This window comes from Peromyscus eremicus, chromosome 8a, assembly GCF_949786415.1.
Source record: "Peromyscus eremicus chromosome 8a, PerEre_H2_v1, whole genome shotgun sequence".
NCBI lineage: Eukaryota > Metazoa > Chordata > Mammalia > Rodentia > Cricetidae > Peromyscus > Peromyscus eremicus.
The window spans coordinates 88167626-88180751 of record NC_081423.1 but is presented as its reverse complement, the minus strand read 5'-3'; the positions used below and the strand labels follow the sequence as shown (position 1 = coordinate 88180751).

Sequence of the window (13126 nt, the reverse complement as noted above, 5' to 3'; positions counted from 1 at the left end):
CAGAGGATTGGTATGTGTTTAGTTAACTGCACCTAGCCCTGCCCTTCCATAGCAAGGCAACCACAGTCGAGGCTGGCCGGCCCAGGAAATGACCTCCCACTGGGGTAGAGAGAGAAACACAGGTTGTCCCTAGAAGATTCAGGAGCACCCCCTCCCCTCCCAGGGTCTCTACTGTTTCACAGAACCCCAAGCTGTGCCATCCAGGCAGGGCCACCATCAAGTTCCAGCAGGCCAGCTGATGAGGCCTCCCTCCCCTAGGGTCCCTAGAGAAATGGTGCCTCCCCTGGGTCTCAATTTGCATGGCAGGAAGGGGCCTAACGGGGAAGAGGCGGAGAGCAGACAGGCTGCAGCCCAGGCTGACACACAGTTACATGTTTCTCCCAAAAACCTCCTGAGTGGTGACGGGCCTGGACTCAGAGACGGAGCAGTGACCATGACCACACTGGTGCCATCTTCTATGTCCTGCCACTGGCTGTTGTTCCTGCTGCTGCTTTTTTCAGGTATGGCTTATGTGTCAGACAATAGGTCTGCTGGCTTTGAGACAGGCCCGTCGGCTCCTTCTGGGTTGAGACTCAGGCTCCCGCCTTTACCTCTGTCTGACTGTCCTATGCCTAGCTTGTGGGTCTTATGGCAAGGCTCAGGGCCTGAGGTCCCAGCCCCTCTCCAGCCTGGAGGGTTTCAGGTCGAGCTGGGCGCAAGGGGCTAATCTTGTTGCTAGCTATGACCTGGAAGAGCCGAGCCCAGGAGGAAGAGGGGACAGCATGGGGGCTCCCAGCTAAACCTTGAGGGCACAGAGCATGGGAAATGCTGGTCCCCATAACCTGGAAGATAGCATGGTTCAGGAATGGTCCTTTCTTTGAAAGACTGGGCAAGCCCTCCCATCTGTGGCCTTCTTCTCCTTATCTGCAGAAGCTCCAGGCCAGCCTGAGGGTCAAAGGCAGAAGGGAGCCGTGAGCGGGGCTTCTAGTACCCTACCTTATTTCTGCCTCTTTTTAGTACAGACATAGGGAGAGTTAAAGGGGCTTGAAGCTGTAATCCTGGAAGGAGGAAGTGACCCTGGGAATGTGGAGGGGGTAAGGGTGGAGCCATCAACTGAGGGTAGAGAGGCCTGACCTAGCCCTGCCCACTTCTTCCCACCCTCCAGGTGAGCTGGTACCAGCAATGACAAACAGTGACCTGTCACAGAATTTCCAAGGTCAGTTGCCTCACCCATCACTTCACAAGCAAATGTATCTGTTCAACCCTAGCCACTGTGGTCCCATATCTTGGCCTGGAACTCCTCATCTGGGGTCCCATACCTATACCTCCTTAAGGTCTCTCACTGAAGCTCCATTTCTGGATGGCTGTCGTCCCTCATCAGGCTAGTATGCTCCAGTCTTGGCTGCCGAGGGCCAGAACTAAGCCAACATTGTGGATCAGAGCATGACAACTAGACAGGACTCCACAAGGCTACAGGCCTGGGTCTGTGTAGCTGAGACCCAACAAACCTCTCAGGCCTGAACATGGAGAGGAGTGGGTCTATGAGTGGGTCGAGAGGGTAAGAGAGGAGGGCCTCAGGTGGGAGCCTAAGGATTCTACCTTTATCACCCTGGGGACAGTGGGGAGCCCTTGAGGATTTGGGGTGAGTGTAGGAAACCCAAAGAGCTGAAGTAACCAATGAGGCCAAGAAGGCTGTCCAGCAGATGAGGTCTGGATCTAGCTGTTATAGTGGATATGAAAGCAATGGGAAAGTTCAAGAATCCTTCTTAAGGAAAGACAAATGGACAGAAGTTTGATCAGGCAGAGGTGTGAAACAGTATGTGGCCTCTCACATGACCTACTTCCCCACACCTCTGCCTTTGGACTGTTTCATAAACCTGATGCTCAAGACATGTGAGGTCAGCTAAACTGGGTCAGGGTCTTCTACAGTGGGCTAGGCTGCAAACAGGAAGACACTAAGCCAGATTTCGAACCTTGCCTTGGTGTCCACAGGAAGCTCTTGTTCCGAGATAGGCCAGCACCCAAGGTATGTAGCCAAAAAGCGAAACTCCATGGTGAAGCTTTACTGCTCCTCAAAATACCCTGGCATCCTGACCTGGTTCAGAAAGCAAGGGGACCAGGAGCCCCAGGAGCTGTTCCAAAACGAAGGACATCTCTCGATGATGCAGAATGGCTCCGTCTCCACCCTCACCATCCAAAGTATCCAGTTTGAGGACAATGGTGTCTACTTCTGCAAGCAACAATGTAACAACACCAACTTGGATGCAACCTGGAGCTGTGGCTCAGAAATTAAAGTCTTAGGTGTGTGCAGGGTAGATTTCTGTTCACGTAGCCATCCATGTCCACGCCCCAGCCCAGCCTGCCTACCAGGGGAGGTGGCTATGCCTATGGCCCTAGAACTCCCAGGAGAGCTGCTGGGCAAGTAGGTCCTGAGGGTGTCCAAAGAGTCGCCATATTTAACCTTCAGCTCCAGCATTATGCCCTGTCCCCCTGCCCCAGGATTCAGCACCTTGGAACAATTGAAGCAGCGGAACACACTGAAAGATGGTATCATCATGATCCAGACCCTCCTAATCATTCTCTTCATCATTGTACCCATCTTCTTGCTGCTAGACAAGGTGCCCACGGGAGCTGGGGATCCTTGGGAAAGGTGGGAGGTGGGCACAGGGCAGAAAAGACATGGGCAGGGTCTCCATCTTCTCAGACTCTGCGGCTGCTCTCTGGAACAGGCCCCGCCCCAAGTTCTGTCCATTGGTTCCCTGCTCGTTCATTCATTTGTTCTTGGAGACTACTTCTTCCCGCCCCCCACCCAGACCCACGCCCCTGGCCCATTAGGGATAGAGGACCCTAACACTCTGAACTGCGTTCTTCTTCCCCTGTACCCCCACAGGATGACAGCAAGGCAGGGATGGAGGAAGATCACACCTACGAGGTAAGGGACAGTGTAACCTAGCAGGTCTGAGCTGCAGGGGTCACCCTCTGTTGGCGTGGTTAGAATGTGGCCCAGACCTGAGCATCAATTCGTTTTTCTAGGGCCTGAACATTGACCAGACAGCCACCTATGAAGACATCGTGACTCTCCGGACAGGGGAGGTAAAGTGGTCTGTCGGAGAACACCCAGGTCAGGAATGAGGGCCACCCTCATCCTGCCCAACTCCTGGGCCTCACTGCTTCCGAACTGCCTGGCTCATAGCCCAGCCCTTCCTTCCTGGATCCCCAGCCAGCATCTGAAGCTGGACCACCAATGCCACCTCTCTCTCCAGCCCCTGGTCCCCAGCTCTTGCTGATAGGCTTGGGGTAGAAGGACAATGGGACAGTGACATGGAGTGGGGAGTTTTCTGGGGACAGACTGGACTCAAGACTTGTAGAAGTGTCATGCAGGGTCTGTCCTCGTGTTTGGGACAGGAAACAGAGACTTGTGGGAACCTGCAAATGGACTCAGAGCAGACTAGCTTCCTGAAGAGCCCAGGAAGGACCATGGTCCCCACTGGCACCAGAAGGGCCTGCGAGAATGTCATTTCTCTCTCCCATCCCAGGGATTGCCTAGCCTACAACCCATCCTCCTGTGGAATAAACAATGTGTCTGTCACCAGAGGCATTCATGACATCCATCTCTAGGAACTGGGTGGGTGGGAATGATTTTGTGAGCTATGGTGGTATCTGAATGAGGTACCTATGGCCTTATGAAACTGTGGGGCGTAGTGACTGCCCTAGTCACCCCACCCTTCTCCCTGAAGGCCTGGCTGGGGTCTACAGTCACACCCCTACCCTGGAACAGTCATTGGAGGAAGAGGATCCAACCTGTCCTTCTGCTGAACAGGGATACCTTCACCCTACTCTCCATTGGACCATTGAAGAGAGAGAGAGAGAGAGAGAGAGAGAGAGAGAGAGAGAGAGAGAGAGAGAGAGAGAGAGGAAGGGAGGGAGAGAGAGGAAGGGAGGGAGAGAGAGGAAGGGAGGGAGGGAGGGAGGGAGGGAGGGAGAGAGAGAGAGAGAGAGGAAGGGAGGGAGAGAGAGGAAGGGAGGGAGGGAGAGGGAGGGAGGGAGGGAGAGAGAGAGAGAGAGAGAGAGAGAGAGAGAGAGAGAGAGAGAGAGATTACTGCTGGGTGTGGTGGCACACACTTTTGATCCCAGAACTTGGGAAGCAGAGGCAGGTAGATCTCTGTGAGTTCAAAGCCAACCTGGTCTAGAGAATGAGTTCCAGGACAGCTAGAGCTACACAGAGAAACCCTGTCTTAAGAGAGAGATTGATTCCTAAAGGGGATATTTGAATGGTAAATTTTGGGGGCTTTTGGTCAGGGTGATCCCAGTATCACAGAGACAGAAAGCACTCTTTCCCCCACCCCATTGGCCTCTAAGGCCTTACAAATCAAGTCCTAATCTATCTGGGAAGCTGAGGGCAGTTAAGACGTTTAAGCCGAGTCTCCCTACCAAGCTCCACTCCGGCACTCTACTCCTTGGTGGAACCCGCAACACATCTCTGCCATCCCTGCTGCGGATTCAGGCGGGTGAATCTCTACCCTGGGCAGCTGGCAGCCTCTGGGAAAGACCGGGACAACAGCACCCACAGGAATTCGGGGTGGGACAGGTGGGTAAGGCATGTGCCTGGGGCTTCAGGTCAGAGTCCCTGCCACAAAGCGCGCCTGACCTCTGGGCCAGGCTGGTTGAGGTGGGCCTCGCTGATCCTCCCAGTTCTGGGTTGCCGGAGGGGACAGTCTTGTTTTGCCATCTGCTGTCACTGAGCTGGAGCCATTGCTTTCCTGCTGTTTTGCATACTCGGGCTAATTCTGTCCTCTACCTCCACCAGGGACCAGGCAGCCAGGGTAAGGGAGTCTTCACTACTCCTCTAACAGGATCTCCCCCTGCTTGGGGCTTCCCTGGTTCAGGGGAGGCCTTGACTTTACCGACAGACTACCACGTTTCAGTAGCAGGGCCTCCTTGGGCCTTGAAATGTTTGTTGACGAAAAATCATTTGGGCAGGAGGCACCCCCCTCAGCAGACACCTTCACAGGACAGTAGCTTCCTTGGTTTTGATGGAGGAGTTCCTACTTGGGGTGTTTTTCTGTTTCGGGAGTTCTCAGGGCATCACCCTGTCTGTCTTGTGGGTCCCTGGAACTGACACAGGACTTGGAGATCTAGCTAGGTCATAACAGTGAGGGTCAGGAGCACCAAAGACTGCGGTTGCTTTAACTGTAACAGGGGAAACATTAATCCCATCTGGCACAAACCGTTATGATTCATTCACCCCTGTTGATCCCAGCTACCCCGGCTGAGGAAGGATCTTGAGTTCAAAGCCCACCTTGGCAATATTTTGAGAACTGTCTAAAAAATTTAAAGGAGGGAGTTGAGCCAGATACTGGGTATTTCTCATACAGAAAAATATGGAGTGCTTCTTGAATTTGATTGACAGGGCCCCTGACTGGCCTGGAGCTTGTAGATGGGACTAACCTGGCTGGCCATCCAGCTCCAAGCGTCTGCCTTCCCTGCCTCCCCAGCCCTGGGATCACAAGTATGCCCCGTCATGCCAAGGCTTTGTACCTGAGCTCTGGGAAATGAAGGAAAGTCTTCACGTTTATGTGGCCAGCACTTACCAAGCAAGGCATCTCCCCAGCCAAGTTCTCATTATAAATTCCTGGCTGGCCTGGGACTTGCTCTGTAGAACAAACTGGCCTTAAACTCACAGAGATCCACCTGCCTCTGACTCCTGAATTAATGGTGTGTGCCACCACACCAGGTTTGGTTTTATATTTTTAATGTCACATAAAATAATCAAGTTTGTTTACTTTTTTATTTATGAACATGGGAAATTTGTATCATTCCATGAATTCGAAAACATGTCAAGTGTGTATAAACCAGGAAACAGAACGTGAGTCAAAAGCTATTCCTGAGCACAACAGATAAATGTTGAGCACCTCCTAAGAGATGCCAAATTTTTGTGGTGCACCCCCTCATCTACATGATACTGTTTAGCCACAGCTTAACCATAAGGGTAATCTTTTTTTGGGGGGATGTCTAGAACTGGAATTACAGACAGCTGTGAACCACCCTGTGGGTGCTGGAAATTGAACCTGGGTCTTCTAGAAGAGCAGTCAGTGCTCTTAACCACTAAGCCATCTCTCTCTCTCTCTCTCTCTCTCTCTCTCTCTCTCTCTCTCTCTCTCTCTCTCGTGCTTTATCACTACCTCCTTTACGGGGCCAGGCAGCCATAAAACTGAAAGGAAGGAGGGAGGGACTAGGGGACAGAACCCCGGATGCCGCCATTAGCTGTTTTAAAGCGCTGTGTTTTGAAAAGCCTCACTCTTCCCACTTATCACAGGTCGGAAGCACGCCCTTTTTAATGGGGCCTGGGCCAGCTTCCCTACTGCAGAATGCAGCTCAGAGGCCCTTGGTAGGCACATGCCCCATTGCCCACTGGGGGAATCCAGCCAGGTCCCTCGGGGGCCCTGGTTTAAGCACAGAATAGTTCCTCCTCTGCTCAGCTTGACTTCCGGCCCTCTCAATGCAGGTGCTGCCTGGGCTAGGGCCATCTGACCCATGGCTTTGAGTGTTTTTCCAGCAGATTCAAACATGAGAGAAAAACAAGGTAGAAAAAGCCAGCTCTGTTTGGGTGGTAACAGCAGGTCGTTCTCACGGCTAGCCATGCCTGAGCTGGCTATGCCACCTGCACGAGGACAGGGCCTCAAAAGCAACCTGGGAACACTGGAATTCCCAGATTCTGTCTGCTCTTTTTAGTGCACTTCAGAACTGGGGGATTTCTGGATGTTTCCTGTGCCTTGGAGCTGCCCCCACCCCCACTATAACATCCCCCGCCCCCCCCCGCCCCCCCCCCCCCCGTACTGCATTATAACGAAAACATCAACCTTCAACTGGAGGTGCCTCCCCCAGCCCAGAAGTCTTTCCTGCAGAGAACAGAGATTAACAGGCATTAAATTCTGAGTTCAATCAGAAAGGAGTTTGTTTAAAAACATTTTGACTGATCCTAGTGCCTAGTGTGGTTGTTTTTTAAAAACATCTTCGCCTGGTGTGGTGGCTTACATCTAATAACCCCCTTCCTCCCCACCCCACCCCCGCACTTGGAAAGCTGAGACAGGAGGATTGATATGTGTGCATGTGAAGCCAACCTGGGCTACAGAGTTGTCAAAACAAACAAAACAGCAAATAAAAAATAAAAATAAATAAATAAATAAATAAATAAATAAATAAATAAATAAATAAATAAAAATCTTTTTAAAAAAATTGTCATCTTTCCTTGGACTTCCCTAACCCAGCTCTGTCCACACGGCAGGACGGAAAGCCAGATAAGATTAGGGTCCAGATTCAGCAAGCGTGGGTCTGCTCGAGCAGACTTCTTATCCGTGCGTGCATGCAGCCCTGTCTACTTTTTCGGTTAATTTTTTCATGGATATGTTGCTGTACGTTCATGTACCTACCCCTTTCATTTAAAAATAACTGTAACGTTGGGCACAGTGGCTCCCAGCTGTATTCCCAGCACTTGGGAGGCTGAGGTAAGAGGACTGCACGGGTTCAAGGATGACTGGACTATGTAGTGAGACCCTGTCTCAGAAACAAAACAAAACAAAACAAACCAATAACAGAAAAACGAAAGAATTGTTTTAGGAAGGGGACTTCTAGACGTGACATATCTACTTGCTATTTGTAGCTCGTTGGCCCTCTGAGCCCCCCTTGGTTTTCTGACTGCCCCCCCCACACCGGGTTCTCTTTTCCCAAGCCTTTGTTCCTGTGAACAGGTCCCTCTGGGTCCTTGCCCAGTAGTATACCAGCTTGCCCACTCCCTCCATGGCATGGCTTGTTCTCCCCCCAGTAAAAAAGAAAAGATGGCATTTTTTGTCCATCAAGGTATGCCCACCTTCCTGGTACAATGTTTGCCTTGGGGGGGTGGGGGGTGGATTCCTCTCTGAGGAAAAGATTGGCAGGCACCTGCAATCCCAGCATTCAGGGACTGAGGCAAGAGGATAGAGAGTTGGGTCCAACCTGGGCTACGCTGTGAGATCCCTGTCTCAGCGAGAGAAGTAGGACAGGGTGGGGAATGAGTAAAAGAACGGCGGGAGGGCTGGAGAGATGGCTCAGAGGTTAAGAGCACCAGCTGCTCTTCCAGAGGTCCTGAGTTCAATTCCCAGCACCCACGTGGTGGCTCACAACCATCTGTAGTAAGATCTGGCACCCTCTTCTGTGTACATAATAAATAAATAAAATCTTAAAAAAAAAAAAAAAAAGAAGAAGGGCGGGAATCCCACCTCAAAGATACAGTGAGGCCATGATCTTAGATAATCACAAATGGCCGGAGGACAAGATGACAGGAGGGGCAAGTTACCGAGGCACCCATCAGGGAAAGTATCCTAGACTTCTCTGCTTTTCTGTGAGTATGATTGTGTGTGTGTGTGGGGGGGGATACATGTGGGTATGAGCGCACATGTATGTATATGTATACATACACATATGTGCGTGTGCCTATGGAGGCCAGAGAACAACTTTGGACAGTGCTGTTCCTCAGGCACCATTCTACCTTTTAATTTTTTTTTTTTTTCTAATAAAATTTTCTAATAGGGTCTCTTGCTGGCCTGGAACTGGCTGAGTCAGCAAAGATGCCTGGCTCACTATCTCCACATTCCCACAGACCCTCTGGTTGATGTATCCCCAGCACTAGGATTACAAGGGTAATTCACCCACCCGCCCCCCACTTTTTTTTTAAATGCAGCTTCTGGGGACTCTAACAGAGGTCCTCCTGATTGCCAGGCAAGCCCTTTACTGACTGAGGTGTCTCTCTAGCCCAGTCTTTTTCAGTAAGTTTTACTTTTCCTTAACATATCCAGTTACAATTGTTCATGGATTATCCCCCAGCATCAATAATACGCCACTGATACACAGGGGTGCCTGCCCAGCCATCCCCCAGCCCTCTAAGACCCTCCCTCTACCCAGAGCCTTCTGCTGCGTCGTGGGGAGAACTCCAGGGTCCAAGGAGATACAGGAAGTGAAACCATGAAGCACACTGAAACGTGCGATACAAATATGAAGGATGATCTGATTCGGTTCACTAAATCAGGCCACATCGGGTTGTTATTTTGCTACGGCTTTTCTTAGGTCTATGGATGCCCCCGTTCAATCCCTTTGCATTCAATTCCTCCCACCTTCACTGAACATCTGTGTGAGGGCTTGCTGTGCAGTGAGGAAGGTCCTGTGAATGCCAGGCAGTGCCGTGGGGGTGGGGTGGGGTGGGCACGACTGTAGAGTCATCCCTTAGAAACTGCAAGACCCAGGCAGTCTGTCTCTAAGCCTCAGCCTCCTTAGCTCTCAAATGAGACGCACATGCCCTATTGTCCAGTACAGTTCCTGGCACATAGTGGGTCTTCAGAAACACACCTCACCTGGAAAGGCCCTTGGGGGTCCCCAAATAATATTCTTTCAACTTTAAAGTCTAAATCCTGTGACTCAATAAAGTTAGTGATCAGTATTGCTAAGAGCCGTGTACTAGCTGGATTAGGGGAGGTTGTACACTTGGAAGCCCAGCACTCAGGAGACTGAGACAGGAGGGTCATGAGTTTGAGGCCAGCCTGGGCTACACAGTGAGTTCCAGGGTAGCCTGAAGAAGAATATATATGCATTCGTATGTAATATATATGTATATGTATATATTTATGTCATGTATATGTTTAAACCTGATGTAAAGAATACTGAAGAGGAGAAAAACACATTGAATGCAATAACCAACTCTGACCTCCAGAAGAGGACAGAGCCAGAAGTGGAAGGGTGGACTTTAAATTGCCGGTGCGGAGCGTGCAGAGGGACCCCTAATCCTGCTGAGGTCATCTCTACAACCAGGATGAGTTAGACTGCCCCCACCCATAGACTTGAACCTCAGAGCACAGAAGAGGCCACTTTAGGATCAAGAGAAGATCTGTGACTTTCTGTGGCACATACAGAGAAGCCCAGAGATAGTCAAGTCTGGCAACACAAAGGGCTTGCAGACAAAGACATCCATGGACTCCAAGGGGTGTTCTTTGTGTATGTCTGTATCGGTTTGTACGTGTGTGTATGAGTGTGTGCACCTGTGTGTGACTGTGTGCAGAAGCCAGAAGTCAACAGGCTGCAGAGGGTTTCTCAAGCACTGTCTGCCCTGTGTTACTTTTACTGTTTTATTTTGAAATTATGTGTTCTTGTGTGTGTGTGTGTGTGTGTGTGTGTGTGTGTGTGTGTGTACACATGAATTCAGGTGAGAGGAGGGTATTGGGTCTCCTGGAACTATAGTTACGAGCAGTTGTGAGCTGACCTATGTGGGTGCTAGGAACCAAACCTGGGTTCTCTGCAAGAGCAGTCTGTGCTCTGAACTGCCGAGCCAGCCCTCCAGCCCCTTCACCTGGTTTTTAGTGAAAGGAACCCTTCCCTGGACCTGAAACTCGGAGATCCAGCTAGAGCAACCCCCGGGATCCCGGCATCTCTGTGCTGCCTGCACTGGGATTACAGGTGCGTGCCAACATGCCCTGCCTTATAAAGGCTGGGTGCTGGGGATCCAGGCTCAGTCCTCATGCTTGTGAAGCAAGCTCTTTAGTGACCAAGTCATCTCTCTGGCTCTAAAACGGGTATTTCTTTTGGTTGTTTGGTTTGGTTGGTTGTTTGTCTTGAGACAGGATTTCTCTGTGTAGCCCTGGCTGTCCTGGAACTCGCACTGTAGACCAGGCTGGCCTTGAACTCATAGAGATTAAAATGGGTATTTCTTAGAAATGTCATCCTGAACTTCTGGAGGCTGGAATCAGAGATGCTGGCTACATCGTCTCCCCGATGACCCCTGCAGAGGCCATTGTTTGGCAACCTCTGACCCCGAAGGATTCTGAGGTCTCAGTGGTACACTGAGGCTAGGCAACTTTCCAGAAGAGTCGGACAAACCCTAGGTTAAGTCAGAGCTTAGCTTTCAGTAGCAGCGAATTCTGGTTTTGGTCTCTGTCACCAGAGGTCCTAAAATGGTCCAGATTAGAGAAAAGATCACCGACTCCTATGACCTCACATTCATCTTCAGTTCATCCTCCTGGGCCTAGAGCTTGTAATACTAACGTTCTATAAAGATGTATCCCCAGGAGTCCCCAAAGTCCCCATTCTGGGGTCACTTCAGCTCTGAGATGACAAGAGAAGATGTCAATTACCCTCTCTTCCAGGGCATGCTTGGGAGGATGGCAGTGGAGGCAGGAGGTTGAGGACCATTCTCCACTACTCATCTAGCTCCTCCTCTTTGGGAGAGTTGGAAGGAGGAGAGAAAATTGTGTCCTTACTTTCTCTCTGGTACCATCTTTCTTAGAGCTTGTATCTTCGGTAATCCCCTGCAGCCTTCCCCAGACCTGCCTGGAACAGCCCCTAAGGCTCTAGCAGCCTCTTTAGAACGATGAATCAGAGGCAGTTGTTGGGAAATGCTTGGGTGATGTTAAGAGGCTATATCTTCCGGTCCTCAATGGGGTGAGGTGTAGAGGCCCCAGTATTCACATTGTAGACCCCACAGACATGGTTTTTCAATGGTGGTTGCTGATATCACGACCAGCTACTTCTGGAGAGAGATGCTTGCTTGTATGTTTTCATACTGGATCAGGCATTACACATCCTGAGATCCAAAGATTTAGACGCAGGGAGTGCTGGGGAATCGATGCTGGTGAGGTCCACATGCTGTCACAGCCCAGCCTTCTTTGGCCCTGGCTTCGAACTGCTGCTTTCCCATTTGTACCCCACACTTCTGGCACATTTTCACCTGGGAATGGGCAAGGAAACCAAAATGAAGCCAAGGCACTCTTGCATTTAGGGGTGAGACCGAGCACTCAGAATGGTTCAGAAGCTAAAATAACTGGCTGGTCCCACACAGGTGCTAGGGGTAAAGGCGCTTGGGCCATGGAACACGGGAACTACAAGGCGAGGGAGCTGCTGCCTCAGCAGAAGCAGCTCTTGAACTGTCCTTTCAGAACCTCAGTCTCTTCTTCTGAAATGAAGAAATGGGTTTGTGGTTACACCACACTCACGAGACCAAATGTGAGAACGTCCTTTGCCTCCTGACACACTCTTGGCAGATGCTAAGGAGCTGGGGGCTCCAGTGAAAGGACTTCTTTCAGAGTGCAGACCCAGACTCCCAGAGCTGCCACTCAAAACCCAGAATGGCTTCCTGAACTTAAAGGTACCCAAGGCGTCCTTATAGCTTCAGGGAAGAACTTGAAGTCCAAATCTGTTTACACGAGTTTTACTTCTTGTTTTTACAGCTCCATGGCAGGTCCAAGGAGCAGAGGCAATACCTCAAGTTTGGATCTTTGCCCCACGGACCTAAGGGGCACCTTTGAGTTTGTGGGAGGGCAATATGCGTGGACGGTACCCTCTAGTGGTCAATGTTAGCACTACACCCAGCTGCCCTCCACCAACCTACATTGTCCATAGGGGAAGAGGTCCCCCCTTTCCCAACACGCGTATTCTTTCTCTATCTCTGTCTCTATTTTTATTCATTCATCCATCCATCCATTCATTCATTCATTCATTCATTCATTCATTTGCTTGTTTGTTTGTTTAGAGACAGGGTTTCTTTGTGTAGGCTTGGCTGTCCTGGAACTCACTCTGTAGACTAAGCTGGCCTCGAACTCACAGAGATCTGCCAGCCTCTGTCTCCCAAATGCTGGGATTAAAGGCATGCACTGCCACCTTTCTTTCTTTCTTTCTTTCTTTAAGGTTATTATTATTATTATTATTATTATTATTATTATTATTATTTTGGTGTGTATGTGGATGAATCTATGTTGTGTGTGTGTATGTGTGTGTGTGTATGTGTGTGTGTGTGTGTGTGTGTGTGTGTGTGCATGTGTATGTGTGAGTGCTCATGGAGGCCAGAAGAGGGCATCAGATCCCCTAGAGCTGGAGTTGCATGTTGTTGTGAGCCACTTGACATGGATGCTGGGAATGTGGACTTAGGGAATCACACATTCAAGAAGAAAAAGACAGAATAAGGCCAGAAAAATGATCCAGGAGGTAAAGGCACCTGCAGCCAAGCCTGAGTACCTGAGTTCAATCCCTGGGACCCACATGATAGAAAGAATCAATTCCTAAGTTATCTTCTGATCCCTACATTCACTCACGTGCATGTGTGTGCATGCACGCATGCACACACACACGTAAA

General features: G+C 50.4%; 1 protein-coding gene across 1 annotated transcript; it reads left to right on the top strand.

The window, feature by feature from the left end:
* Positions 1–354: 354 nt before the first annotated feature.
* On the top strand, positions 355–3519 carry Cd79b (CD79b molecule). The gene is made up of 6 exons (XM_059269775.1): positions 355–500; positions 1145–1195; positions 1972–2280; positions 2479–2597; positions 2870–2911; positions 3013–3519. Exons 1-6 carry the CDS (start codon positions 434–436, stop codon positions 3109–3111), a joined length of 687 nt encoding a protein of 228 aa, XP_059125758.1. The 5' UTR covers positions 355–433; the 3' UTR covers positions 3112–3519.
* Positions 3520–13126: the final 9607 nt, after the last annotated feature.